This window comes from Vulpes lagopus, chromosome 3 (assembly GCF_018345385.1).
Source record: "Vulpes lagopus strain Blue_001 chromosome 3, ASM1834538v1, whole genome shotgun sequence".
NCBI classification, from domain to species: Eukaryota; Metazoa; Chordata; class Mammalia; order Carnivora; family Canidae; genus Vulpes; species Vulpes lagopus.
This window is the reverse complement of record NC_054826.1, coordinates 33,373,843-33,401,766: the sequence shown is the minus strand read 5'-3', so window position 1 is coordinate 33,401,766 and position 27,924 is coordinate 33,373,843. Positions and strand designations below refer to the sequence as shown.

Sequence of the window (27,924 nt, the reverse complement as noted above, 5' to 3'; positions counted from 1 at the left end):
TCCCGTCACGTGCCTGCCCGGGCCAGTGACTGCCCGGTCAGTGGTCGGGGCGGCCGCCCGGGAGGAGAGGACCTGGGCCGCGGCGGGGACCTCGCAGCAGCGGGGACGCGGGGCGCTGCGGAGGTGAGTGGGCGCTGCGGGCGGGACCCCGCCAAGGCCAGGCCGTGCTTCTCCGCCCTGCTCCCTGCCTTCCTCCCCCCGCTTGCACGACGGGGCAGGGGCGCCCTGGTCCGCGCCGCCTGCGAAGGCTGCGGACTCTGCCTTGGGGCCACCCCCTCCTCTGCAGTCTTGTTTTTCTAGCAATTGACAGTAAGTCCCGTCAGATGGGGTTTGGCTTCACGGCGCTGTGAGTACGCGAGACGCTCTCAAGTCAGTTCTGAAAGAGGAAAATCCGGTGGGAGGTCTGTCTGTCGGGAAGCAACTTCCAGAATCACCTTGGGAGGCACCAGCCCGGTTTAACTGTCTTAAAACTGTAAAGTCCCGAGATCCACGTGTGAGCCGGAAATGAACCAACATGTCAAAGCTGTCTTGTTGCAAAATACTAAGATCTACCATTGTTTTCAGGATTACTAGCAGTTTGGTAGCTCCTAGAAAGGACCCTCAAAAAGCTTGCTGGGTGAGGGGATGCAGGCACTGGGTAGATGGGCATGAGGGATAAAGGTGGCGGTTTCCAGATGCACCTACAGGCCCTCTGGGGCTTTAGGCAGCGAGACAGGATACAGACTGTGGTTTGCTTCAGCTCCATGTGCAATTCCAACTACGTTTTTCAGATTGAGATATCAAGATTCTGAAATCAATTTGGTAAAACGAATGCCCTAAATGCTTAGAACAGAGAGGCCTTAGTACCAGGGAAAGGTGCTGATACATTCAAAGCAAGTGTTGGACACCTCCTAAGGGCAAAAAACAATGATTTTTCTTCAATTCCTCTTCCTTCACTTATTCAACAGCTACTTCCTGAATATCTGCTACATGGCAGGCTCGTGCCTGGTTCTGTGGATCTCACAGTAAACAAACAGGCAGCCTCAGTTTCACAGGCAGACAACCAAGCGGGACAGTCACTTCTCAAAGGGTACCCGTATCCTGCAGCAAAAGCAGTGAAGGGAACATTGCTAGAACAATCCAGGGTCTTTTGGGCTTGGAGTTTCACCTTTCCTTCAGGCATTTCATCCTCTTGAATGAGAACCTTTTCATCTATGAAAGTCTTACTTGTATGCATACCGTGGTCACAGCAGCTCCTCAGAATCTTCCTCACCAGAGGCTTTAAGCTGTGTAACTACATTTCAGGTCAGTGTCCTCAGCTCCAAAGGCAGACTGCTCAATTTTTTCCAAGAAGACGAACAGCCTGAGAGCAGAGGCTGAAGTAATGGGAGTTCCAGTCCTCCTGTCAGTAGCCCCCTCCCAGTGTTGTTTCCCACTAATGAAAGAGAATTTGTGCTCTTCCAAACACACCTGCAGCACCCAGCGAAGTCTCGGGAAGCCTGGATTTTTCCAGAAACTGAAGAGTTTGAAATAAGTCACTTCTGTTATTTAAGGCCTATATTCTTTGCTTCTGAAATAGAAGAGGTAGGCTAGATGATCAGTGAGGTCTTCTTTTTTTTTTTTGCCTTTTTTTCTCCTCCAAAAGTAAATAATTCTACTAATTTCATAAGATGTTTACAAAGAAACAGTAGACAGTCATATAAAGATGATGTCTCTTATACCTATAAAAGGGACACTCCTCAACCATGCAGAATATTCAGGGACAATCTGAAAGACTCAGGCTGCAGACAAAAGTTAAAATTAAACTGTCTCTACTCCTCCCACCTTCACCCTATTCCTCTGTTCCATATTCAGATTCTCAAGGTCATGAACATCCGCTGTAAGCCTTACCGTATCATGTATCATTTTCGTAGACTGGGGATTGTGCAGTAACAAGCTTACATAGTCAGAATCACCTGCTCTCAAAAGAACCATACTTAAAAAGTATCTAATTTGGATAATCTCACAATATGTATCAAATTCCCTTTAAAGGGGAATCAATTCATTGTAACAAAATATTAGACTATTTACCTCTAGTGCCTTTCTTTCTCTTCCCTAAATGCATTCCCATCATAAAAGCAATTTCATATTCTCCTCCTTCATATTTTCTCATTTGGAAAATCAAAGCTATATAGGATTACTTTATTAAATAGGGCAAGAAGCATGTCCTATTCATCTTTGTATCCCTTGTAGCTACCACTGTATCTGGCATACAATAAGCGTTTCTTGAAAAAAATGATTCATATTTTAGAGAAAACATGTTCTGTTTTCCCTTCAGTATTAAAACACCTGCACACTTGCGCGCACGCACACACACACTATCTAATCCATTATTCATGGCTAATAGAGGCTGAGCTCATTCTTGTGTGTTCTTTCACGATCCTAATGCCCACCCTGCATTCATCAACACCAGCACATTCTATACTTTTGCAGACTCAGTTAGTATACCAAGCACTGAAATCAAGTTCTGCCACTAAATAGCTGGGTAATTTGAAGCTGAACATTGAACATTTCTTTCTTTTTAAAAAAAAAAAATATTTTATTTATTTATCCATGAAATACAGAGAGAGAGAAAGAGGCAGAGACACAGGCAGAGGGAGAAGCAGGCCCCACACAGGGAGCCCGATGTGGGACTTGATCCCAGGACTCCAAGATCATGCCCTGGGCCGAAGGCAGGCGCTAAACCGCTGAGCCACCCAGGGATCCCCTGAACATTGAACATTTCTATGCCTCCATGTCTTCTGATGGAAAACAGTAGCATCTGAATTGAAGGGCTCTGAGATAATATCTAGTCATTAGATAGGACACTGCCAAAGGTAGAGGAAAAGGTCAGAGGAGAAAACACAATAAAAATGTAATGATTATAGCACCTTAACATATTAAATATTAATCGCTGTTGATTTTGTTTGCCAAAATTTCTAATGCAAGCACTCCCATTAGCAATCAATGTAGTTCACCTTCAACCTCTGTGGTTGAAGACACATGTGCCTGCAATGTTTGGGGTCTCTCCTAGAACCTTTTGATGGACTCTGTCCACTTAAAACTGAAAACATGTCTGCCAGCGGGTAGAGAGGCACAGAAAACAAGCTGCTGTGGCATAAAATATTCAGCAGTCTATAGGGTTGTGCAGCTTAGAGGAGTCAGCCACCTAGGTAAATATTCTTAGAGAGTATGTGGGTGTATTACCTTAGCCAAAGAACAAATATTAGGAAATGCTTCATTGCCTCCACTGACATCAGGTTTGAACAGACAAATGCCCTGGCTCCTGCAGCCAAAGGGGCCTTCGTACCACCAGAAGGTAAACAGTCACCTTTCCTTTGGCCAGGTTTACCTGGAGCCGAGGGTTCTCAGGTCCAACTTAGATATCAGTCCCTAATCATTCAAGCCAGCATCTTAGTCTCTCTTATTTCTTGCTTTAAATTTTAATATTTGGTTCTGTTTATTGATACTCTATAGCCAGTCTCCATCTCAAAAGAGTTTGAAATAGCTTCCAATCAAGGAGATATACAACTGCAAATAAGTAAAAACTGATCAGAAACCATCCGGCACTCAGTGTTCCATTCTGTTTTAAGTTGTAATCCACAGAAAAAAGAACCAGATATTTTACTGCCATTGCTTTTCTTTGGGAACATGGGAAGTTATTAACCTAAATAAATAAATAAATAAATAAATAAATAAATAAATAAAAGACAGGGCACTAGTTCTTAATCAGAGTTACCTTTAATAATCTAATGAAAGCTATGGATCTTTCTATCCTGAAGAATGAACATGGAAAAATTGGCCTACAGTTTCAGGGGAAACAAAGACTTCTCAAAGGAGTTGAAATTAATCTGATTTAGAGAAGTAGAAAGCTAGTTATAGAGAGAGCTAATTACAAATCTTTACTATTTCCTATGAATGGGCATTGAATTTATTTTAAAAATTTTGAACAGTTCTGTAATTTTCTGAATAGGTAAAATTTACTCATGGTACAAAATTCAAAAGGCAGAAAAAGGCGTTATAGTAAAAAGATAGCTTTCCTTCTACTTTGTCCCTCAGTGGCCCAGTTCACCTCACCAGAAGCTGCCACTGTAACCAGTTTCTTAGATATTCTTCCTGCAATAGTCTAATATTCTATATATTATCCTATGCATACATAAACAGCATGCACACACACACACACATATGTTCCACACATTGTCTTTTTCACGCAATACTTCTGGAGAGTACACACAAAGTTGCCTTATTCCTTTACTGGCTGAAAAATGTTTCACTACTGGATGTACCATAATTTATTTAACCAGTCGCTATTGATGGATATTTAATTTGTTTCTAATCCTTAGAGATTAAAAAGTGTCACACTGAACATCTTTATACATATATCATTTTTTTACATAGGGCTGTATAATAGAAAAAAATCCTCCAAAGTGTAATTATTGAGCATTAAGCTTAGCTTTGAGCAAAAAGGCAGGGGGGAGAGACCAAAATGGATTGCCTAAATTTTTTTGCATTTTACAAAAAAAGCATACCACTTCTTCCAAAGAGGAAAACTGTACACTAATCTTTATAAGAATTTCGCACCTGTACCCTAATACAAAATACATTGCTTCTTTTGGAGAATTAAATAATGGAGTAGGGAATATCTTCAGTGGCAGCTTTGATATTCATGTGGTAGATTCATACATCTATATTGATTTTTTTAAGTTTTTATTTAAATTCCAATTAGTTAACATACAGCATAATATTAGGGTCAGGTGTACTATGTACTGATTCAGCACTTCTGTATACCGGTGCTCATCACAACAGGTGCCCTCCTTCATCCCTATCACCCATCTCCCCACCCCCACCTTCCCTTGGTTAACCATCAGTTTGTTCTTTATAGCTAAGGGTCTATTTCTTGGTTTGCCACCTCTCTATTTTCCCCTTCACTTGTTTGTTTTGTTTCTTAAATTCCACATATGAGTGAAATCATATGGTAGTTGTCTTTCTCTGACTTCTTTCACTTAGCATTATACTCTCTAGCTCCATCCATGTCATTGCAAATGGCAATATTTCATTCCTTTCTTTGGCTGAATATTCTATTGTGTACATATGTATATATACACACATATATGTGTGTATACATATATGTGTATAAGTACATATGTGTGTCATGTATCTATATATATGTGGTAATGTGGTATATATATTCCATGTATATATAATTTTATACACACATGAACACACACACACCCCACATCTTCTTTTTTTTTTTTTTTTTTTACCCCACATCTTCTTTATCCATTCATCAGTCGAAAGATACTTGGACTGCTTCCATAATTTGGCTATTATATATAATGCTGCTATAAACATCAGGGTGCATATATCCCCTTGAATTAATGCTTTTGTATTCTTTGGGAAAATACCTAGTAGTGCATTTGCTGGATCATAGGATAATTCTATTTTTAACTTTTTAAGGAACCTCCTCCATGCTGTTTACCAGAGTGGCTGCACCAGTTTGTGTTCCCGTTGACAGTGCAAGAAGGGTCCCCTTTCACCACATTCCTGCCTATACCTTCGTGCAAGGAACCCTGGAGATACAAGGATAAATGAGAAACTCTCAGTTTAAGATTTTATCTGTCTGATAGAGCACGCTCATGCAGTGGGGAGAGGTAGAGGGAGAGGGAGGAGCAGACTCCTCACTGAGCAAGGAGCCTGATGTGGGATTGGATCCCAGGATCCTAATATCATGACCTGAGCTGAAGGCAAATTACTACCTGTGCTTTCTTCAAGGACTTTTATGGTTTCAGGTCTTTTGCATATTTTTATTTATTTTTATTTTTTAAAGATTTTATTTATCCATGAGAGACACACAGAGAGGGGCAGACACATAGGCAGAGGGAGAAGCAGGCTCCCCACAGGAGCCTGATGCAGGACTCGATCCCAGGACCCTAGGATCACAACCTGAGCCAAAGGTAGACGCTCAACTACTGAGCCATCCACATGCCCTTTCTGCCTATTTTTAATTGGATTATTTATTTGGGGAGCATTATGTTTTAGAAGTTCTTTTTAAAAAATATTTTTTTTATTTATTCATGAGAGACCCAGAGAGAGAGAGGAGAAAGGCAGAGACACAGGCAGAGGGAGAAGCAGGCTTCCCACTGGGAGCCTGGCGTGGGACTCAACCCCGGGTCCCCAGGACCATGCCCCAGGCCAAAGGCGGTGCTAAACCGCTGAGCCACCCTGGCTGCCCATAAGTTCTTTATACACTTTGGATACTAACCCTTTATCAGATATGTCATTTGCAAATATCATCTCCAATTCCGTAAGTTTTAGTTTTGTTGATTGTTTCCTTCACTGTGCAGAAGCTTTTCTGAGACTTCCGATGAGACTATTGATGTAGTCTCAATAGTATTTTTTTGCTTTTGTTTCCCTGGCCCCAGGAGACATCTAGAAAAAAGTTGCTACAGCCAATCTCTGAGAAATTACTACCTGTGCTTTCTTCAAGGACTTTTATGGTTTCAGGTCTCAAACTTAGGTCTTTAATCCATTTTGAGTTTATTTTTGTGTATAGTGTAAGACAGCGGTCCAGTTTCATTCTTTTGCACGTAGCTGTCCAGTTTTCCCAACACTGTTTGTTGATGAGACAGTCTTTCTCCCATTGTCTATTCTTTCTTGCTTTGTTGAAGATTAACTGACCATATAATTGTGGGTTCATTTCCAAGTCTTCTATTCTGTTCCATTGATCTATATGTCTTAATTATGTGACATCTATCTTGATTTTTTTTAAAGTATGATCTAACTAAAATCCATCATTCCTTGGAATGATGGATTTATGTATCTAAACTGGGAGTTTCTAGGTGCCATTGCTGGCTCAGTTGGTTAAGTATTTGCCTTCAGCTCAGGTCATGATATTAGGATCCCGGGATCCAATCCCACATCAGGCTCCTTGCTCAGTGAGGAGTCTGCTCCTCCCTCTCCCTCTACCTCTCCTCACTGCGTGAGCATGCTCTATCAGACAGATAAAATCTTAAACTGAGAGTTTCTCATTTATCCTTGTATCTCCAGGGTTCCTTGCATGAAGTAAGTTCTTCATAAATGTTCCTAGAAGGAACAGATAAGCTTCTAAAGATCAGAGATCATATGGCATTAGCTTCAAGAGCTCTTGGTAAAGACAATGGTGATGCTAAGTGGGGAAAAAGCTAGGATGAGACTCTGCCTTCTAAGTAAAGTTCCCATGGTATGGCAGTCCTGGAAGCTTAACAAACGAACCGCAAATCCTTCTGTTTCCTTCTCCAAAAGGGATGGTTATCTCAACAGGGTCAACGGAGCCTTTCACACATCCCATCAAGTATTGAGGAGGGAAGTCTGAGGTGATAGAAATGTTCCACCTGTCTGCCAATGGTTCGTAGACACTGAGATCCCCAAGTGTTTCTCAGGTGAAGGTGCTTCCTTTGACACTTGGTTCCTTATTATTAAGACACTTGACAGGCTTAGCCCCAAAGGTACTAACACCACTACCTTCCTGATGATGAAAGATCTGTGCTTTTCAGAATCCAGGCAACAAACTGCCAGACTGAAGATGACCCTGGCTTGTCCAAGAATCCTATCACTGTGTGAATGGTGGCTTCTCAGAATGGGCCCTTATCCACACTGAGGATGTGGAGCAAAATTGGAATTGGGTCAACAGAAATTGCTTAAGACAGTGCAGGTGGAGAAAATTGTTACTTAAGGGAGAGTTTTTGGAAATCCTTTTTTTAAAAAAATCTTTTATTCATTTGATAGATAGAGAGCACAAGCCAGGGGGAGGGGCAGAGGGAGAGGGAGAAGCAGACTCCCCACTGAGCAGGGAGCCTGATGCAGGGCTTGATTACAGGACCCTGGGATCATGACCTGAGCCAAAGGCAGACACTTAACTGACTGAGCCACGCAGGTGCTCCTGGAAATCCCTTTAAACCTAGATTATTAAGTAACACATTTTGTCCTAGATGTGGTGCAGAGATGTTCACCACAGGTTGGGGTTGAGACTTGCTGTTGTGAAATACCTGTTCAGCTTGGCTTCTGGAAGGCTTGGGTGGTGGGGAATATGACTACGGAGCACCCACTAGCACTCAAGCAAGCAAAGAAATCCTGGCTGCCATCCCAGGTCAGAACCAGAGTGAAAGCCATTGGCATAGCTTTGCTCCAATCCATTGCTTCTCTTCCATTGCTTTTCATGAGAACTCACAGTTACGGGCCTGTTAAAAGGTTCCCCTTCTGCTGGTTAGAACAGAGGGAACCGAAAGAAGGAGCAGGGATGGCAAGGAAGCTGGCCTGGAGTGGGGAAGTTGCGGGGGGGTACTCTAGAGTGGCTGAAATCTGTTCTCCTGCCTGGGGATGGGGGTTGCACTACCACCACCCTAAACCCTCTGATGCCTTTCCTGAAATCAGATGTTGTCTCCCTGACTGGGTATCAAATGTCCCAGCATTCCTCCCTGACAGCTTTTCCTCTGAGCTGACTGCATCCCTTCTGCATCATGTCATCCCTGTGGAGACGGTAAGCAGCTTGCATATCACCTCCTTCTGCTGTCCTAACTTCTCAAACCCTGGAAGGCAACTTCAAGGGCATGGCTTCCTCTTCCTTTCTCCAGCCTAAGAATCTATAAGAAATGTGGGTCAAAGAGAAGCAGTATTTCCTAAGGTCATAGCTGGTAAACATGCATTAGAATAATACAACCAAGTACAATCAAACACAAAAGAATAAAATATCCTTAGAGATATTGAAAGCCAGGCCCTGATCCTGGCTATGCCATCTACAAATCCTGGGAGGTCAGGTCGCTTGCCCTCCTTTATCTAAGTCCCTTCCTCCTCGTCACAGGACAGGATCAGATGATCTGTAATGCTCCTCTTCAGCCAGCTTCTGACACTCTTCAATAGGGTCAATAGTCAGTGTTGGTGAGGGTATAAGATTAGAACTCTCATACATTGCTATTGAAAGTGTAAAGTGGTGCAACCACTTCACATTCCCAGAAAGGGTCAGTGTTGTTACGGTAGGACCCAGCACTTCCACTCCTAGCACACATCCAGGAGCAATAAAAATATGTCCGTGCCAAAGCTTGTGGATGAGTGTTTACTACAGTGTTATCATGATAGCCACAGAGAAATACCCATCAACAGATGAATGGATAAACAAAATATGATATATATCCATGTAACAGAATGTTACTTGGCAATAAAACAAATGTTACTTGGCTACAACATGGATGAACCTTGAAAACATGCTCAGTGAAAGAAGCCACTCACAAAGGGCCACATGAATCTGACATGTCCAGAATAGGCAAATCCATAGAGAAAGGAAGTGGATGACTGGTTGCCTAGGTCTGAATTGGGGGTAGATGGAGGCAGGGATTGGAAATTGATGAGTAAAGAGTGCAGGGTTTCCCTTTGGGGTAATGAAAATGTCCTAACATCAATTGAGGTGATGGATGCACTCCTGTATGAACATACTAAAAGCTGAATGAATGTACACTCTCAATGGGCAAATTGTATGGTATGTGATTTATGTATCAATAAAGACATTTTAAAAAGAACAAGAACAAATGCAATTTTAAAGTCCCTTCAGCCTTACCAGCAGAGCATGGGATCAAACTTTTGGATCGTTGCCATGCTGATGTGTGAGAAATAATCTCTCATTGTAGTTTTCATGCACATTTCTCTTATCATAGGGGAGGTTCAGCATCTATCTGCTCAGCTCAAAGTCCATTTATATTGATTTCTTTTTATCATATACTAAATTCATATATATATGAGATATGATACATATAAGACTATATGTATCTATGTGCCAAATGTTTATTGCAGCATTATCATGATAGCCACAGAGAGGCAACAGCCCAAATGTCCATCAACAGATGAATGGATAAATGAAGTATGTATATGATAAGTATATGACAAGTATATTATATATATACGTCTGTTTCTGGACTTTCTAATCTGTTATATATGTCTGCCTATTCATGTGCTACCACCACACTTGTAATTATTAAAGCTTTACAATAAAACAAGCAGTGAGGTACTCAACAAAGTCAAGCTGGCTGCCAGCTCAGGGCGCATGCCATCCCCAACCACCCATCTACCAAATCCAGCCACTGTCCCAGACTGCCACTTTCCCAGAGAAGCCACAGCATTGTTTCAAATATGGAGAAACACTTTAAATTTGTCACAAAAACACTTAATAGGAATGCTAAGCAGCTACTGGAAAAGGCCAATATTAAAAAGGGCATTCAGAAGGGCACCCAGGAGTTGCAAGAACACATACCAAAGACCCAAGCTATCAGAAAAACCAAGCAACTTAAAGAAAAAAAAAGAAAGAAAGAAAAGCCAAGCAATTAATTTCTCATGAATAAGGGCTAAGGTTGATGCTGTGGCAACCTGAGACCAAACTGCAGTGACAAAGAGCAAAGGTGAGTCTGTGGCAGGTATAGTCAGGTCTATGGGTGACAAAACTGAGGAGTTGAATGTGGACAAATGATTTCTGCTTTGAAGGATAAATATTGTAGATATTTTAAGAGAGATCACTCACATTCACATAACTTCTATTAACAGTATTGTGTTATAACTTTTCTATTTTATTATTGTTGTTATTAATCTCTTATTGTGCCTAACTTATAAAGTAAACTTTACTACAGGTATATATATATATATATATATATATATATATATATATATATATATATATGAAAAAACAAAGTATAGAAAGGGTTCAATGCTACCCACCATTTCAGGCATCCCCTGGGGGTCTTGGGATGTACCCCCCACAATTAGGAGGGGACTACTCCATCAAGAAATAGTGAGGGGGAAAAAAAGAAATAGTGAGGATTTTGCCTTTCCTTTCCTAATTCTTTACCTTTGCTTATTTTCCCTTGTCAAATTGTGTTGAGGAATGCCCCCCTGGGTGTTAAAGTAGTGGTGATGGTGAACATAGTTCTCTTAAGACTTTAATAGGCCTGTGCTCTCTTAAATCCTAGCGCCAAGGATGCCTGGGTGGCACAGTGGTTGAGCATCTACCTTGGGCTCAAGTTATGATCCTGGGGTCCTAGGATTTCTTTCTTTTTTTCTTTTTTTTAAGATTTTATTTATGAGAGACACACACAGAGAGAGAGAGAGAGAGAGAGAGAGGCAGAGACACAGGCAGAGGGAGAAGCAGGCTCCACACAGGGAGCCCGATGTGGGACTCGATACCAGGACTCCGAGATCAGGCCCTGAGCTGAAGGTGGCACTAAACCGCTGAGCCACTCGGGCTGCCCTTTTAATTTCTCTCTTTTCTTTCTTTCTTTCTTTCTTTCTTTCTTTCTTTCTTTCTTTCTTTCTTTCTTTCTTTCTTTCTTTCTTTCTTTTCTTTCTTTCTTTCTTCTTTCTTTCTTTCTTGATTTTATTTATGAGAGACACAGAGAGAGAGAGAGAGGCAGAGACATAGGCCAGAGGGAGAAGCACCAGCGTCCTAGGATTAAGTCCCACATCAGGCTCCTCTAAGGGAGCCTGCTTCTCCCTCTGCCTATATCTCTGCTTCTCTCTGTGTGTGTCTCACATGAATAAATAAAATCTTAAAAAAAAAAAAAAATCCTAGCACCAGCTCTAAGCTTGGCTCCTCTTTGCCCTCACCCTGAGCCTTTCCTGCCATTCTTTCTGCACTTTCTGGACTTCATCCTATACTACTAGGCTTGGTTCCAACTGGACTATGAGCAACTTGAAGGCAGTGGCCATGGAATTCCCTGTATGCCCTACCGTATCCACCCAAGGCCAAGGGCCTGGCACAGAGTAGGTCCCAATGGATTGTGCTTGGTTAATGAATTAAGGTGGGCTGAATTTCATCATGCTGGTGATATCTCCCCCAGTGGGTAGACTTAGGGAAGTGCTGTCCTGCAGCAATCCAGATTTCTAGCTTCTATTTTCTGCCAAGAGGGGATGGGAGTCGGGAATGGATGAGAAGACATTTCCCAGAACCAATCTGTGCTCTTATACAGCTCAGATGACTGCTGGTTTCATCTCACTCAGCTACCATTACCTTTACCAACCCACAGCCCATAGCTTACCTAGCTTGGGTTGACAATGAAGTCCCTTTGTACCACCTCAGGAAAGTCTAAAATGCAGTTTCCTAGGCTCTACCCTAAGAGACTCTGGAGTATAGCCTGGAAACCTGGTTTTGGCCAACCCCCAAGTGACTCTGATGTAGGGATTCTCTGGGGAAACACTAGCCCAACAAACCAAACCCTCTGCTTGTTGCATCCACTCACTACACATGCTAAGCCCCCACTGTGCGAAGGCCCAAGGAAAGACACACCAGAGAGCCTGTCCTCATGGCACTTACGTGATCCCAGCAGAGATCACACAAGTGGGAAACCCTGTTGTTATTCTCATTTTATGGCTGAGGAAACTGAGGCTCAGAAAGGAGATTTTGACCAAGATCCTAAAACTAGTAAATGATAGACACAATTATGATATAACCTTGAGAAAGTTGTCAGATTTCAAGACTCACTGTCTCAATGATTCCTGCATATAAACACACCCATCATTTGAATCGTGTTGAACAGTTTACAAAATGTTTCCATTTCAGTTAACATTACAAATGCAGCTCCTGTGTGTGGTAACCTAACTTCACAGAGGTTACACAAGCTGGTCATGCAAGTCAAGGGCCGAACTCTGACTTCAGTCCTGGTTCCTTGGGACTGTAGGCCATCGGCAGTTAGGGTACAGTGGAGGTGCAGAGGAAAGATTTCTTCTGAATGAGACAGGGTTGTGGTGAGGCAGGGAGTGAAGCTATTCAAAAGAAGCATTTGTCACAGTTCATCTAGTAGAAAGCCAGTTCATGCAGATGGAGTCCCCCATTGCCAACTCTCTGATTTGTGTTTACCTATGCCTCCATGAATTCGATCTCCAGAGCTGGAGCCCAGACAGAGGTTATCTAACTCCCCAGATGATTTTTTTTTTTCCCCAGATGATTTTAATGAGTAGCCAGCATTAAAAATCACAGTGAGCCATTCACCTTGACTTTCTTCATGTTCTACTTCCTTGGCTGCCTGTGAACATGACATCATGACTCACTGGTGCTTTCTTATTCCAGATGAAGGGAGAAGCTGGAAGTATGCAACATAATGAGAAGCCTAAGCAGGTAAGTGCCAGCACCGCACCTACCAAGCTAGTGAGAATGCTGGCTATCCTCCCATTGTCCCTTGGCCCCAAATGCTCTAACCCTCTGGCCTGTGAAACCAACCCTTTCAACTGCTCCGGAGACAGAAGCAGCCTACCGGGGCTGGAAATGGGATTGGACACCAGCTCTTGAGCCCAGCTAACTTCTGCACTGTTCTCTTGCACTTCATAGAGACCTGTGGCCTGTTTATAATCCTCTTACTCCAGCTGCCAGAGAGAGAGAAAACACCACAATCCCCCCAAAAAATAGCTGATTCTATACGTGAAATTGAGGTTTTTGATTTAGCTTGATCTGCTTATACACAAATGAAAAATTCCTAGCAAGTCCTGAAAAGCTCATGAAAAGAGTCTTCTGAATACTAAAAAAGGAATAATTGCAAAACCCAAGGGAAATGTCTGGCAAGCTTGAGGGTGACCTTTCAATGGCCTGTTTAAAAGAACAAGTTCCTCTGATTGGTCCTGCCCATTCAGCCCTCAAGGAGAGAGCGGAAAGTTCATTTCCAGAGCTCAGGACCCTGAGGAGCACTCGCACTTCAAAAACTTGTCACTGACCATGGAAAATTACTTAGTTCTTTTTGGTCTTTCGATCAGAAGTGGGATGGAGTAAGCTAAAAATAAACAATTCAGGGCAGATTCAGGTTGCTCTGAATGGGTCAGTAAAACAGTCTGCCCCTTGAGAGCTCCAAAGTCTGGATTACAATACAACATCCTATTAGATCAGCTTCCCTTCACCCAAACCCCCATGACCCCGTGTACACGGTCCAATTCACAGCCGATGAACAGCAGGCACACACCTAGAGGGACCAGCACATCCAGTTCTCTCCTGTGGAAGAATGTGAGCAAACTCCATCTGGGTTTAGACATAGAAGATGTAGGGGGATCCTTGGGTGGCTCAGTGGTTTATCTCCTGCCTTCTGCTCAGGGAGTGATCCTGGAGTCCCTGGATCGAGTCCCACATCGGGCTTCCTGCATGGAGCCTGCTTCTCCCTCGGCCTGTGTCTCTGCCTCTCTCTCTTTCTGTGTCTCTCATGAATTAATAAATAAAATATTTAAAAATAAAAAAAGAAATAGAAGATGTATATTTCTATTTAAAAAAAAGACATATAAGATGCAAGGGACATCTGTCATTTCTGTACATTGTACAATGCAAGTTGGTGACAACTGGTAGCCAGTATTCTCCTTCTCCTAATTGTACCTTGTTTGATCAGTGAGCCTGCTATGATCTCTACTTTACACTTTTGGAAGAGACTAGGTAAGGGACCTCTCGGTGATTGCCAGAGGTCTGTTCTTTGCCTTTCATTATCCTGTCCAGCTGGCAGCCCACACTCATCTCACTAGAAGCAGAGGAATTATTAAAAGTCAGAACACGTATTCATTCATTGTTTTCTTTGCCAGCAAGTGGGTGATGGGGATGGGGAAAGAGTCCTGGCCCATGAACAGATTCTGCAGATCTTTCTGCGATGGCTGACTCAGCCTTGCCTGCCCACTGGAATTAGTAGGGGAGCTTTAAAAAACACAGAGGCTCAGGTCCCACCCTAGAGACTCTTATGTAATCAGGTGGGGGAGGAACTCTGGCATTGGGATGTTTTAAAAGCTCCCAGGTGATTCCAGTGCATAGATAATGGACGTCTCTGTTCCCACGGGAGGGCTGGTGCTGAAGCGCCACTGCTGTGGAAGGCTCACCTGTCCTTCTGGGGGTGACAGAACTGACTGCTAGTTTTTCTGGAATCAGGTTTGTTCTCTTCCCTCCCCCAACCTGAACTCTTATTTTCATAAACACACCCATATACAGCCCGGGAACTCTTGATAAGAAAGAGCCTCTCATAGAGGCTGGGAAAAGGTCAGCAGAGGTGTGATGCTGATGTGGTTGAGATCCTGATCCCGCACCATCTGTGCCAGGACTCAGTACGAGCTGCCTGTGACATCAGAAGGCTTCCTTGGGGCCTGATACCTTCTTGTCCTCCTCCAGGAGGGACACATCTGGGGCTCCATGAGGAGGACAGCTTTTATCCTGGGCTCTGGCCTTCTCTTGTTGGTGGCCTTCTGGAACTCAGTCACCTGGTGAGTCTGCACCACCAGCTTTGATTCAGGACCTGGGGGCAAGTGTGCTGGTCTGGAGGCAGAGCATGAGGTAAGGAGCTGTCCACCCACCAGTCTGCGCCCAGAAACCTGAATGATTTTTCTTCCAAGGCATCTTCAGAGATTTTGGGGTGCTTCTGGCTACTTTTGGCAAGCCCAGTGGGAGAAGCTGCTGTCTACATTCGAAGGGATGGAGTGGATGCTCTACTTTATAGGTGAGGTCCCAGACCACTAGCATTTAGGGTTTGGGGACATGATTATAGGCTCTTTTTCTATTGTTTTCTCTACTTTTGAGAATTCTCAGCTCCTCATCCCAAAGAATGAAGACTTCAAGCTTAAGACAGTGGTAATCCCAAAGAGTGCTAATCATAGGCAATCTGAAATGGATGCTTAAAGATGTCTAAGAAGAGAACTGGAGACTCCCCTCTCCCCAAAAATAGAAAAAGAAAAAAAGAAACAGCATGTGTGAAAATGAATGCATGTTTAGAGTCAGAATCCTGCTTCTGGATGTCAGGCCCACGAGCACAGAGAGCTGCTCTATCTCCTGTGAGACTGTGTCTTCATACCTGGTGTAATCTAGCTCTCTGGGCTTGACAGCAAGTGGTCACTTAATAAATATTTACTGATAGTGTGAATGACTCACAACAAGCCAAAGAAAATGTGGAAGAAAACAAGCATTTCAACACAGATATTTATAACAGCATTATCTACAGTTGTGAACGTCCTCAATCACGGGTTCATTATTAATGTTACTCTGTGCCGAATTTTTATGGAGGAAATAGAGATATTGAAGATGAAATATTTACCTCATTTAAAAAACTATGTCACAGGGGTACCTGGGTGGCTTAGTCGTTTAAGTGTCCAACTCTTGATTTTGGCTCAGGTCATGATCTCAGGGTCCTGGGATGGAGCCCTGCTTTAGACTCGGGTGGCCAGTGGGGAGTCTGGTTGGGATTCTCTGCCTTTCCTCCCTCTGCTCCTCCCCCTGCCACGCCTCCTCCTCACCTTTCCCCAACCCATATGTGCACTCTCTCTCAAAATAAATAAATAAATCTTAAAAAAATAAAAATAAAAACTATGTCACAGTCTAGAAGGGGAGATTAAAAAAAAATTGCCAGTGCCAGTTGTCACGAAGCAAAAGTACAAATACAATGTTCCTGACAAATGTTTTCAGCTGGAAGAACTCTGAAAGCAGGCTAAACGTTAAATATGACAGGTTCAGTGCAAGCTGTCATTGAAATCATTGAAAAGAACAATGCAGATTGCCAACATATATGCGGGAAGTGGTGGGGAAACATTTGATATGTTTCTGTTACAATGATGGGAAAACGACTTTCCCCCCAACGATAAGCAAATATGAAGAAGCAAAATATTTGCAATTTTAGATTTTATTTTTTTAAAGATTTTATTTATTTATTCATGAGAGACAGAGACAGAGAGAGGGAGAGGCAGAGACACAGGCAGAGGGAGAAGCAGGATCCCTGCAGGGAGCCCGACATGGGACTCGATCCTGGGACCGCTGAGCCACCCAGGGATCCCAATATTTGCAATTTTAAGTGTTACAGCGGGGGGGGGGGGGGGAGTTCAAGATCTTCTCTTGTTGGGGCTTTTTTCTGTATTCCTCAAGGAGCCTTTGGATCTACAAGTAGGCAGCCACCTTGGTGGATGGGTCACTAGGCAATCACCAACCTAACATTTTTATTTTTCCAAATAAGAAAGCATGCAATTTCTGAGAATAAAAGTAAATGCATGTTCATTGTTAAAAAATAAACATCAGACAATTCAAGTAAGCATAAAGAAAGTGAAAACTGGGTAACCCGGGTGGCTCAGTGGTTTAGCGCCGCCTTCAGCCCAGGGCATGATCCTGGAGACCTGGCATCGAGTCCTATATCGGGCTCCCTGCATGGGGTCTGCTTCTCCCTCTGCCTGTGTCTCTGCCTCTCTCTCTCTCTCTGTGTGTCTCTCATGAATAAACAGAATCTTAAAAAAAAAAAAAAAAAGTGAAAACCACCCACTCTCATATATCTAAGAAATAACCATAGTGAATATATTAGTATAAATCTCTTCTATATTGGATATACGGTTGAACTTCTAAGACACCAACTATTTTTTTAACTATTATTTTTTCATTGAACAGATTGTGGACATCTTTCCATTGTATTAACTGACTATGTTAAGCTGCCCTGTTTAGTCCATTGAATAGAGATACTTTAATCTATTTACTCCATTTCCTATTAATGGACATTCAGGCTCCATCAGTGTTCTATTGTGATTTTTTAAAAAATAGGTAATAAATGTATATGTGTATGGACATGTGTGTCCTTTTTCCTTTTTTTTTTTTTTTTTTCCTAGCACCCTCTTTTTTTCCCTTGGATACTGCCAAATTGCTAAGATATGTGTTTGTCATATTTCCCCACAGTGCTGGCCAAGTATTTTTCAGGTCCCAACTGGCACAAGCTCTGGGGTTTCTGGTGGGAGCCAGAAGGATACACAGAATTAAGTCAAATGCCTTTGCCCTTTGAGATATTTAGAAGGAGGAGGCAAAACATGGACAAAGTTAATAGTGCAAGAGTTAGGTAACATTGTATTATCATTTGAATAACTGCCAATCAGGGTGGACAAAGTGCTTGTTTGTCCACAGTCAGAGATCAGAGTTACTTGGGAGGACTTTACAGGAAAGTGGGATGAGGAGCAAAGAAAGACTTATCTAAATTTTAAGTCTCAAGCAGCATTTTCTAAAGTATCCTGCAGAACATCAGTGCTGTGGGATGTGAATGGGTGGGGTGACCATACAATTCATTATCCAAAGAGACTTTTGTGAGAGTAAATGAGCTGTTGTTAATAATTATGCCAGACTGCCTGATGTAAACTGAAACTGTCCGGGGCAAACAAGGATGCGCGGCCATCAGATCGGTTTTCTGAGAAAACAGAGTTCCTGGGTTAAAAAAAAAAAAAAAAAAAAGACCAGGAAAGGCCATTTATCTTATTTTTTAAAGATTTTATTTATTTATTCATGAGAGACACACACAGAGAGAAAAGCAGAGACACAGGCAGAGGGAGAAGCAGGCTCCATGCAGGGAGCCCAAAAAGTGGGGCTCGATCCTGGAACTCCAGGATCACGCCCTGGGCTGAAGGCGGCGCTAAACCGCTGAGCCACCTGGGCTGCCCAAAGGGTGAATTTAACAAGCTAAATAGGTTTCTCTGCTGCAGGAATTATTAGAGCTGTTAGCACACTAGTCTGGATCATGGCTCTCCAACAGAGCAGCGTCTGAACATTGTTTAACCAAGAAGCGCCTTGAAAGAGGCGCTCCACTTTGGGAGCTGCTCACTAGATACCTGAAGTCCCGCTGCTCACTTAGTAGGGCCATAGGGATTAGGTTCACTCCTAGTCCAGTGCTCATTGGGGACTGTATCCTACCAAGCACTTCCTCTGCTTGTCCCTTCCTTGGGAATTCATAAAATGTTTAATGGGCACAGACTCCCAGATATCAACCTAAATTTATTTGTAGTTTATTTATCCACTATTGTATTATGTAGATTATATATTTATTATAAATATAAATTTTATTTATGTTTAACTTTTTTCTGGGGGGGGTTCCTCAACCACCTAGAAGGCTGTGGCCTCCATTTTACAACTAAGAAAATAGAGGGGCACCTAGGTGTCTCAGTTGGTTAAGCATCTGCCTTCTGCTCAGGTCATGATCCCAGGGTCCTGAGATCCAGCCTAGGGATGGGCTCTCTGCTCAGTGGGGAGCCTGCTTCTCCCTCTCCCCGTTGCTCATGCTTTCTCTTTTGCTATCTCTTTCTCTCAGATAAACAAATACAATCTTTAAAAAAGAAAAGAAAAGAGACCCTCCTTAAGTGACCTGGCCAAGTTCCCCCAGTTAGCTGGGTCACCCCAGGACAAAAAGATAGGCCCTCTGGCCCAGAGCACCAAGACTCCCTGGCAAGGGACTATCTACAATTCTATGTGACAGCCTTAGCAGCCTTAGTCACATTCAAGCTTGTGTTCAGTTTATACATGTGCTGCAAGAACCTGAAGTCCCCTGATTGTTTCCTTCTGCTTCCCCATCTTAGGTACCATCCAAGTACCTGGTCTGCTCTTCTGGAGCTTCAATGGGCTTCTACTGGTGGTTGATACAACTGGAAAACCTAACTTCATCTCTCGCTACCGAATTCAGGTCGGCAAGAATGAACCAGTAAGTGTTGCTGTGGTTTCTCCTGGGTAAAGGAGCCGAAGCCACACTCAAAATGCTCACTGCAGGCCTAGGAGAAAGCATGGCCACTGTGAGCCAGTTATTGTGTACAAGGCTCCCCCAACTGAGAAGATTAGAGAGAAGAAATAATCTGCCCCAGATCTCAGATGAATGTTGCTGATTCCCCACCCTGGCTCTGTGCCTCCCTGCACCACCCCACAGCACTGCAGTCAGCATTTTGGGAACCAAGCTGATGGGCTCAGCCTGCTACTGGGCTGAGTTTGGAGATGTCAGGCAGCTCCCCACTCAGCCACTGGGGTAGGGATAGCAATGGCTGGATGCCAAAAGTGCGGATGACAGGGGTCGTGAGGGACATGGCTGCTGACATAATGGCTGGTCCCCTTTAGATAAAGGGGGTCTGAATGTGTAGGCTGTGGCTGGTTTTTAAACAGGTCCTCCTTCCCAATCATTCAGTTCAACTGCTGGTGCATAGCTTATCCACAAGAAACAAGGCCTGGACTCTGCTTACAAGGAACTCCTGGCCCAGTAAGGGAGAGAAGGCCAGTACACACATCTTCAACTTAACACAGCGCTGGAAGTGAGTCCCACTGTGCCCTGAGCCCAGCCACCAGCTCAGTGCTCTGACAACCTCCAAGAGCCTTTCCTTACACAACAAGAAGTTCATTCTTAAACCCAGAATCTTTCCCTAGCTCCACCCAAACCACATCCTGGCTCCTTTCCCAGAGAAGACAATCATCTTTTAATTATCTGCCAAGGTGCCTAGGTGGCTCATCTCAGCATTCAGAGCACTCTGCCCCAGCCCAGCCCTCCAGAAAGCAGAATGCCCTTGATCGAGGCTCTTGGAATAGGCTTCTTCTTTCTTCCTTTCTTCTTTCTTTCTCCTTCTACTTCTTTTTTAAAGGTTTCATTCACACTCATTCATGACAGACACACAGAGAGGCAGACACATAGAGGGAAAAGCAGGCTCTCTATGGGGAGCCTGATGCGGGACTCGATCCCAGGACTCTGGGATCATGCCCCAAGCTGAGGGCAGACATTCAACCACTGAGCCACCCAGGCATCCCAGGATATCCTCTTCTTGAACCAGAGCTGCCAGCCAGGCTCACGGCCCCGCACACTTGAGAGATTAACTGCCAGCCAGCTGGGGGGCTTCCTCCAGGTCCAGCTTTGCAGGCATGGACTGGAGCCTAAGTGTCTAAGCCAGGCCTTGGTTGTTAAGAGTCCTTTATCTGTCAGACCACGGCATTCTCCTTACCAGGCTCTAATGCCTTGGTCTTCAAGGTCAAGTACTGTAATAACCCTCATGGTTCAGGTGAGGAATCGGGCTCAGGTGTGACATGGGTAGATGATTCACACTCGAGCTCTTTGACCCCAGGGCTCATCCTCTCAACCACCATCCTGGTGGTTGAGACATCAGCTCTCAAGAGTATCACCTACCATAACACTCCTTGTAATGGTCTACAGTGGTTGGAGAGCCACACAGGGAAGGTCTGGTTGCATTTTGCAGAAGCTGAGCTCAGAAAGGCGCAATGACTAGACTAGCTCAAGGTCAGAGTGTTGCTGGGAAGCAGAGCCAGGGCCCCATCCTCCGAATTCTGTCCTCTGAATTCTAGGTCCGGTGCCTGCTCTGTTTGCTGTCACACTCTCCTGGTTAGCAGGTCTGTACCCTCTCCTCCCTTCTCACACCCCCCGCAGGGGCAGGCAGGAGAGAAATCCCAGACTTCCTCCACATCAGCCTACCAGCAGTACCTGCGACCAGGCTCTTTGAGAAAGTTGTCTGTAGTTTCCAGTTCCTTTCTGTCCACTCTGTTCTCTCAACATTTTGTAATTATGAAAAATTTTGTAAGTGTAGATACAGAAGTTGAGAAACATAGTATAGTGATCGTTCACACACCACCTAGATTCACTGGTTTTAAACATTTTACAGGATTTGCATTATAAAAATAGAAATATGTATGCATCTCTCATTTTTAGCTTAACCATTTGAAAGTAAGTTCCAGACATTACAAACCTCACCCTAAGTCTCTCAGCCAATAGCTCCTAAATAACCACAAAGCCATCATCTCACCTCTCCTGTGCGCCTCCTCTGGCCAGGCCTTCACCCCCACTGCTCCTCCTCTGCTGCCCTGGGCAAGGGTCCCGGGATGTGGCCTCAGGCTCATCTCCCTTACTCCTGGCCTGTGTGCCTCCACAGCTGCTTGTTTACGCATTCTTGCTACCTGTTCTACCTGGCCTCTCCGCTTTTCCTCTCATCTCAGTGGCCACTCTTTCATGGTCTTCCTTCTGGTCTCTCCTCCTCTCCCCTGCCTCTTCATCCTAAGTGTCCCGGGGTTCAGGCCTTGCTCCTCAGTTCTGTCTTCACTCCCTCACTTATCTCCTCCAGGGTCATAACGTTAAATACAATCCATGACGTTAAATAAAATATTCCCACAGCTCACAAATTTCTGTCTCTAGCCCAGCACTCTCTTCTGAATTCCAGGCTCAGATTGCCAGGTGCCTCTTTGACATCTCCAATCCAACATGTCCCCAAGAGAATTTCTGATCATCCCCTCAAAGACTGCCACCCACAACCTCCCCAGTCTGAGTTCACGGCAGGGCCACTCTTCTAGATGATCAGCCCTTGGGCTGAAGACTCTCTGCCCAGGGATCTTTGCCCTCACCTTCCTCATCTCTTTGTTCAAATCTCACCATCTCCACAAAGCTTACCCTGATTATCCTATTTAAAATTATTGGTGCTAGGAACATAAATTCAGTGAGGGAAAGAATCTTTCTTTGGCTCATTGCTCGATTCCCAGCACATAGGACACCACCTGCAACGTAGAGGGTGCTCAAAATATCAGGCGAGTAGGGCAGCCCTGGTGACCCAGCAGTTTAGTGCCACCTTCAGCCTGGGATGTGATCCTGGAGACCCGGGATCGAGTCCCGCATCGGGCTCCCTGCACAGAGCCTGCTTCTCCCTCTCTCTCTCTCTCTGTCTGCCATGAATAAAACAAAAAAAAAATCAGGTGAGTAAATGTAAATGTAAACATATGTGACACCCTCCCCTTGTTCAGGGTTTCTAGAAGAGTGGTATGGCTTCATCTACAGGTGCTCTCAAACCAGGCTGGCCAGACCTGGCTTCACCATGGGGCTGGAACTGAAAGCTTGGAGATTGGATTCAAGTCCGTTAGTTCATGCAGCGCCTGCAAAAGCTGAAGGAAGAGCAAGGCCTGGAGTCTGAGGACCACTCTGAACTCAGCCTTACCTTGCAGCTAGAACCCCTCCAGTTCCTGGAGGCAACTCAGGGAGAAATCCGGAGGCAACTCAGGGAGAAATCACTTCTGACCAATCCCAAACCAGTTCATCAGGGCCCAGGAAGTGACCCATGGTCAAGGGGCTATCCTGGGGAGCCCCAGTGCTCTGAGGGAGGGAAGGGTCAGATATTAATTCTTGGGCAAATGCTGGCTATAATATTGAGGCTCAGTGGGGTATGCGATTTGGGGCCAGCTATCCAAAGAAAACCTGGAGAGAATGCTCGGGCAGGTCCCCATCCTGACAGCCCCACCATGAGAACTAGGAAGACCAGGTCACAGGAAGTTTAGTCAAGAGGCTGCACAGGAAGCTCTCTGGCTCACCTCTCTTCACTCGGCCTAGTCCAGTGAGGCTGGGCCACATGAGGAGGCAGACCTTGATCTCTGCACCTGATCATGGGCAAGCCTCTGCGGATGAGGAGGGGCTCAAAGACTGAAAAAAGGGTATCAACCTGAGAGTTGACGGCCTTCTCTAAGCACCCTGGAGGCACCCTGAGATACCTGTCAGGAATATGTCTGGGCCTGGCCAGAGACACGGGGAGAACAGTGGTAACAGCTGCAGGAAGGAGAAGGCAGGCTCAGGCTGGTGGAACGCTGCTGAGAAGGGAGTTTCCAAAAGCAGTATCGCCACATGGTCACACCTCAGGGCTTGGGCAGTAGTCAGGGGCTGCTGGCTATGGCCAATGTCAGACCTAGCATCCACTCCAGACTGAGGGCCTCCTGTGAGTGGGTCACAGTGAAGCCATGTCTAGAAGGGAAAGACCTCACCCTCTTGTTCATCTCCCTCCTTTCTTGCCTTGGCAGGTGGACGCTGAGAAACTACGCCAGTCTATCCGCACAGTTCTCTTCAACCAGTACATGATCTCTTTGCCCATGGTGGTTCTCCTCTATCCCATCCTCAAGCTGTGGGGAGACCCCTGCCGCCGAGAGCTACCCACCTTCCACTGGTTCCTCCTGGAGCTGACCGTCTTCACTCTGATCGAGGAAGTCCTGTTCTACTATTCACACCGGTGAGTGGGTCCCTGCCCAAGCATAGCTGGCTCCTTGCTCTCCTAGGGCTCACTTTTAAGGGAGGGAACTGAGACCTCAGACTTGTAGGTGTAAGACCAACATCACTTGGCCTCAAAAGCATCCTCTTAGTTAACATTGACACAACTATTTGTTCCACAACCAACAACTTGAAGCAACTGAAAAATTTCCAGAGCCTTCTGCATTCCTGTGTGCAGAGGGGCAGTTTCCCATTGGTTTCCTTATTGAATCCTTTGTGGACACCATCCCCACAGCTAGTACAACTGAGGTAGAGAGAAGCAAAGTAACCCACCCCCAATTTGTGCAGCATAAGAGGTGGGGTTAGAACTCGAAGGCAGGTCTGATCTCCAGTTGAGTGTGTTTGCAACTTTGCTCCATGGGTGGAACTCATAGCTCCTACTTTGGGTTTCTCATGGCCTGGTGGGAAAGGGAAAGGGGAGATTGGCAGATTATAACCTATTAACTATTTCCCCAGGCTCCTTCACCACCCAACATTCTACAAGAAAATCCACAAGAAACACCACGAGTGGACAGCTCCCATTGGCGTGATCTCTTTCTACGCCCACCCTATCGAGCATGTGGTCAGTAGAGCTCTGCTTTCTCCAGAGCCAATGGGCAAAGGGCCCCAACCACCTTCCCTAAGGCCTCCCACAGAGAAGTAGCCAACAGTGGCCCCTTCTCTCTTCTTACCACTCAGCAACTACCATTTATTGTTGACCTAGTCTGTGCAAGATGCCCAATATAAGTTGTTGCAAACAGTAACTTGTCCCAAAGTTATAAAGCTGAATGCCTCCAGCAAATCAAGGGTCTGCAACTCTTTCAGCTTCTCCAGAGCTGAGTCAAGGAAGTCTTCCTGATACTACCCTGGGGCAAAGTGGACACCCAGCCGGTCTCTTGGGGCCCATCTTCAAACAGCCTTCCTTTTGCAGGTCTCCAACACTCTGCCAGTGATGGTGGGTCCCATAGTAATGGGCTCCCACTTGTCCTCTATCACCATGTGGTTCTCCTTGGCCGTCATCATCACCACCATTTCCCACTGTGGCTACCACCTACCTTTCCTGCCTTCACCTGAATTCCATGACTACCACCATCTCAAGTAAGGCCTCCTTCCCCACTGTGAGTCCTGGGGCAGTAGCCTTCACCTTCACTCCTGGAGCTTCCAGGAGCAGACATGACACTGGGGGTCTCAGTTTCAATGTGCTGGTGCTAGTGGAGGGAGAGGCCTGGAGGTTGGGAAAATGATGCTAGACCCAGATCACCTTGCTCTTTTCTTTCTTCTTTCTTTTCTTTCTTTCTTCTTTCTCTCTTTCTCTTTTTTTTTCTTTCTTCTTTCTTTTTTTTCTTTTTCTTTCTTTCTTTCTTTCTCTTTTTCTTTCTTTCTTTCTTTCTCTTTCTTTCTTCCTTCCTTCCTTCCTTCCTTCCCTTTCCTTTTTCTTTCTTTTCTTTTTTTTCTTTTTCCTTGCTCTTTTCTTTAACACTAGGTCTTCCTCCAACTGTGGGTTTTTAACCTTTACTTAGGTCATGAGCCCTCTAAGTGTCAAATATAAGCTGTGGACACTGTCAGAACAATGCATATCCACATAAAAATACTGCACGCAATTCAAGGGGAGTTGTGCATTCTCTGAAAACCTCCAGGCTTTTCTAAGTGTGGTCTAAGAACCTCCAGCACCATAAGCACCTGAGATACCTTGATAAATTGCAGGTTCTTGGGTCCCACTCCACATATGCTCAAAGTATGGGGGGGCAGCAGGACTTGAAAATCTGCATTTTAATACATGTTCTGGGGGATTCTGATGGAAGTAATCCCTAAACCTACCTGAGAAAGCCAAGCTCTGCCACAGGTTGACTTGTGTGCATAAGATTCACATAGCTTTCCAAAGGAAGGCCCTAGGTTTTCAGTACGGAGTGCCCCTAGGAGTTGTGTACAACTCCCTGGGACCTTCTGGTGTAGGTAGTCAGCATGGTTGGGGATGGGTCTGGGGTAGGAGGGCTTAGAAATGAGGCTGGCACAAATGAAAAGGAGATCAGCACACCAACCTCCTGTACTTTTCTCTCTCCTCTAGGTTCAACCAGTGCTATGGGGTGCTGGGGGTGCTAGACCACCTCCATGGGACTGACACGTTGTTTAAGCAGACTAAGGCCTACGAGAGACACATCCTCCTGCTGGGCCTCACCCCACTGTCTGAGAGCATCCCGGATCCCCCAAAGAAAATGGAGTGAGAGAAGGCCCAATGGCCACCCTGGCTGTCCCCCTCAGTGGACTAAGGTGGCCCAAGATATCCTTAATGCCCCAAATTTGCTCTTTAGCCATGCACTTTCTAATGACAGCATCAGGGGGTTAGCTCAGCTTCCTAGAAAAGCAGGGCCAAGGATGGGGCCAGGGCTCCCCTGCTGTTCCACAGAAGGACCAGGGGTGGGCTTAAAGAAAGGGAAAAAGCAGCTCCCCAGATGGAAGCTAGTGAGAAGGAAGAAACCACCTTTAAAAGCGCTCCTGGAGAGTCCCCCTGGTCCTTTGCTGTGGAAGGGGAGAAAGGACTCCAGATGAACTTTTTATGGCCTAGCAAGACACAGAGAATGTGAAGGTGGCAGTGAGACTGGAAGTTACTGCCAACTCCAGGGAGAGCTCTTCCTGGTGCTAAGGGGTGAGGGAGCCAGAAGGTATTGCTTTGCCCCTTCCTGTCCCACAAAACTTTTCTCATACCCTACTCTGGCCAGAGCCAAGACATTCTCTTTGCCAACACACACACACACACACACACACACACACACACACACACACACTTGCGAGTCAGCTAACAAAGACCTCATTTCAACTCTGCCCCAGTGCAAACCCCATCCCTCTATGAAAAGAAAAATGCCAATCACAGGGAGTTCCTCTGTGGATTAAAACTGAGATATCAAAGAGGTGCAGACCAAACCCCAACACCTACCTTCAGCCACACATGGAAACCCAGAAACCACAGGTCAAGCCCTGTTGACCTGCTAAGCTGGAGGCCCTTTTATCCAGAGGGAAGGTTCCAATTTCCTGACCTTTGGGGACACCCAACTGAGGAGGCTAGAACCTTCTTCCTCTAATGAGAAGGCAAGAAAAACATGGCTGACCAAAAGGCAAAACCCTCACATTTCCCCAAATGATTAGCCAGTTGTCTCAACACCATTTATTTCAAATGAAACTCTGTCAGGAACCTTATTCTCTAAAAACCAAAAGAGCTGCTCGGGTTGCAGCAGTTCCCAGCCTGGCCTTCCCTCAGCAGATAGACATTGTCAGGAACCCTGCAGCTCCTGGGAAAAATTTGAGGACCACTCTTTGGTTTGAAAGGCTACCAAATACCAGCTACTTCACTTACATCAAGAAAACCATCCAGTTAAAAAAAAAAAAAAAAAAAAAAGAAAACCATCCAGTTTTATAAAATACCTTAACATTGGATAGGGCCAAGTCTCCAAGCAGATCTAAGACTCCTTCCTTCCTATTGGCCCTTCGCCCCCAGACCTGCGAATAGACGAGCTGGGTACTTACCAGTGTCCTCCTTGGCTTTCCAAACCCCACCTACCATCCTCTGGCCTTCATGGACCTACCTGGCCCTATCCCCAGGACACCCATGCCATGAGCTTGAAGTACAGCTTCTGGTGCACCAACGCTTTAGGTTTTCACAGCTGCTGGCCCGTACTCACAACCTGCTCTTAGGAATAAACACTTGGAAAACAGCCCATCTTCAGTTTACTTGTAAGGGTACGGAAGGAGTAGTGTGCACAAAGAGGAAGAGCAGATGCCTTCCTTCTCCTGTGAGGTCTTTAGACTTGGAAGTACTGTAGAGGACCAAGAGGCTGTCAGTCTCTCATCCCTTTTGGCAGCCACGTGGTTGAGCTCTGGCAGGGGGTCTCAGCCCTAATCTCTTCATCAAACAGAGTGGCCCTGAGGTGGGTGAACAAGTGAGGCTTAAGAAAAGGCTGAGGTCTCCAAATTCCCAGAAGACCAAGGGATAGGAGATATTGCAAATAAACGGATCTCTTTAATTCCAGTAGGTTCTTCCGTGTTTTCTCTCCACGACGTGACCAGTTCCGATGTTCCTGATCATGTGGCATCTGGGAGCCCCAGTAGTGCAATTAAGCCATCAGTGGCCTCTCTCATGAGCATTCCTACCAGGTTG

At 45.0% G+C, this 27,924-nt stretch overlaps 1 protein-coding gene across 2 annotated transcripts; it reads left to right on the top strand.

The window, feature by feature from the left end:
• On the top strand, positions 1-27,795 carry FAXDC2 (fatty acid hydroxylase domain containing 2). 2 transcript variants are annotated; one of them, XM_041749000.1, is made up of 9 exons: positions 1-123; positions 13,076-13,123; positions 15,131-15,222; positions 15,352-15,455; positions 19,318-19,439; positions 23,552-23,757; positions 24,252-24,357; positions 24,706-24,872; positions 25,840-27,795. In XM_041749000.1, the coding sequence occupies exons 2-9, from the start codon at positions 13,076-13,078 to the stop codon at positions 25,994-25,996; spliced, it is 1,002 nt and encodes a 333-aa protein (XP_041604934.1). In that variant the 5' UTR covers positions 1-123; the 3' UTR covers positions 25,997-27,795. The 2 variants fall into 2 exon arrangements, with proteins under 2 accessions (XP_041604934.1, XP_041604935.1); XM_041749001.1 differs by lacking the exons at positions 1-123; positions 13,076-13,123 and adding an exon at positions 14,765-14,893.
• The last annotated feature ends 129 nt before the right edge of the window (positions 27,796-27,924 follow it).

What these genes read in the sequence shown, in the direction of transcription:
- FAXDC2 (XM_041749000.1), top strand. Translation starts at nt 13,076, where the DNA reads ATGAAGGGAGAAGCTGGAAGTATGCAACATAATGAGAAGCCTAAGCAG. An exon ending in AGGTCGGCAAGAATGAACCA is followed by an intron (nt 19,440 to 23,551) that starts GTAAGTGTTGCT and finishes TTGCCTTGGCAG; the next exon opens with GTGGACGCTGAGAAACTACG. An exon ending in CATGACTACCACCATCTCAA is followed by an intron (nt 24,873 to 25,839) that starts GTAAGGCCTCCT and finishes TCTCTCCTCTAG; the next exon opens with GTTCAACCAGTGCTATGGGG.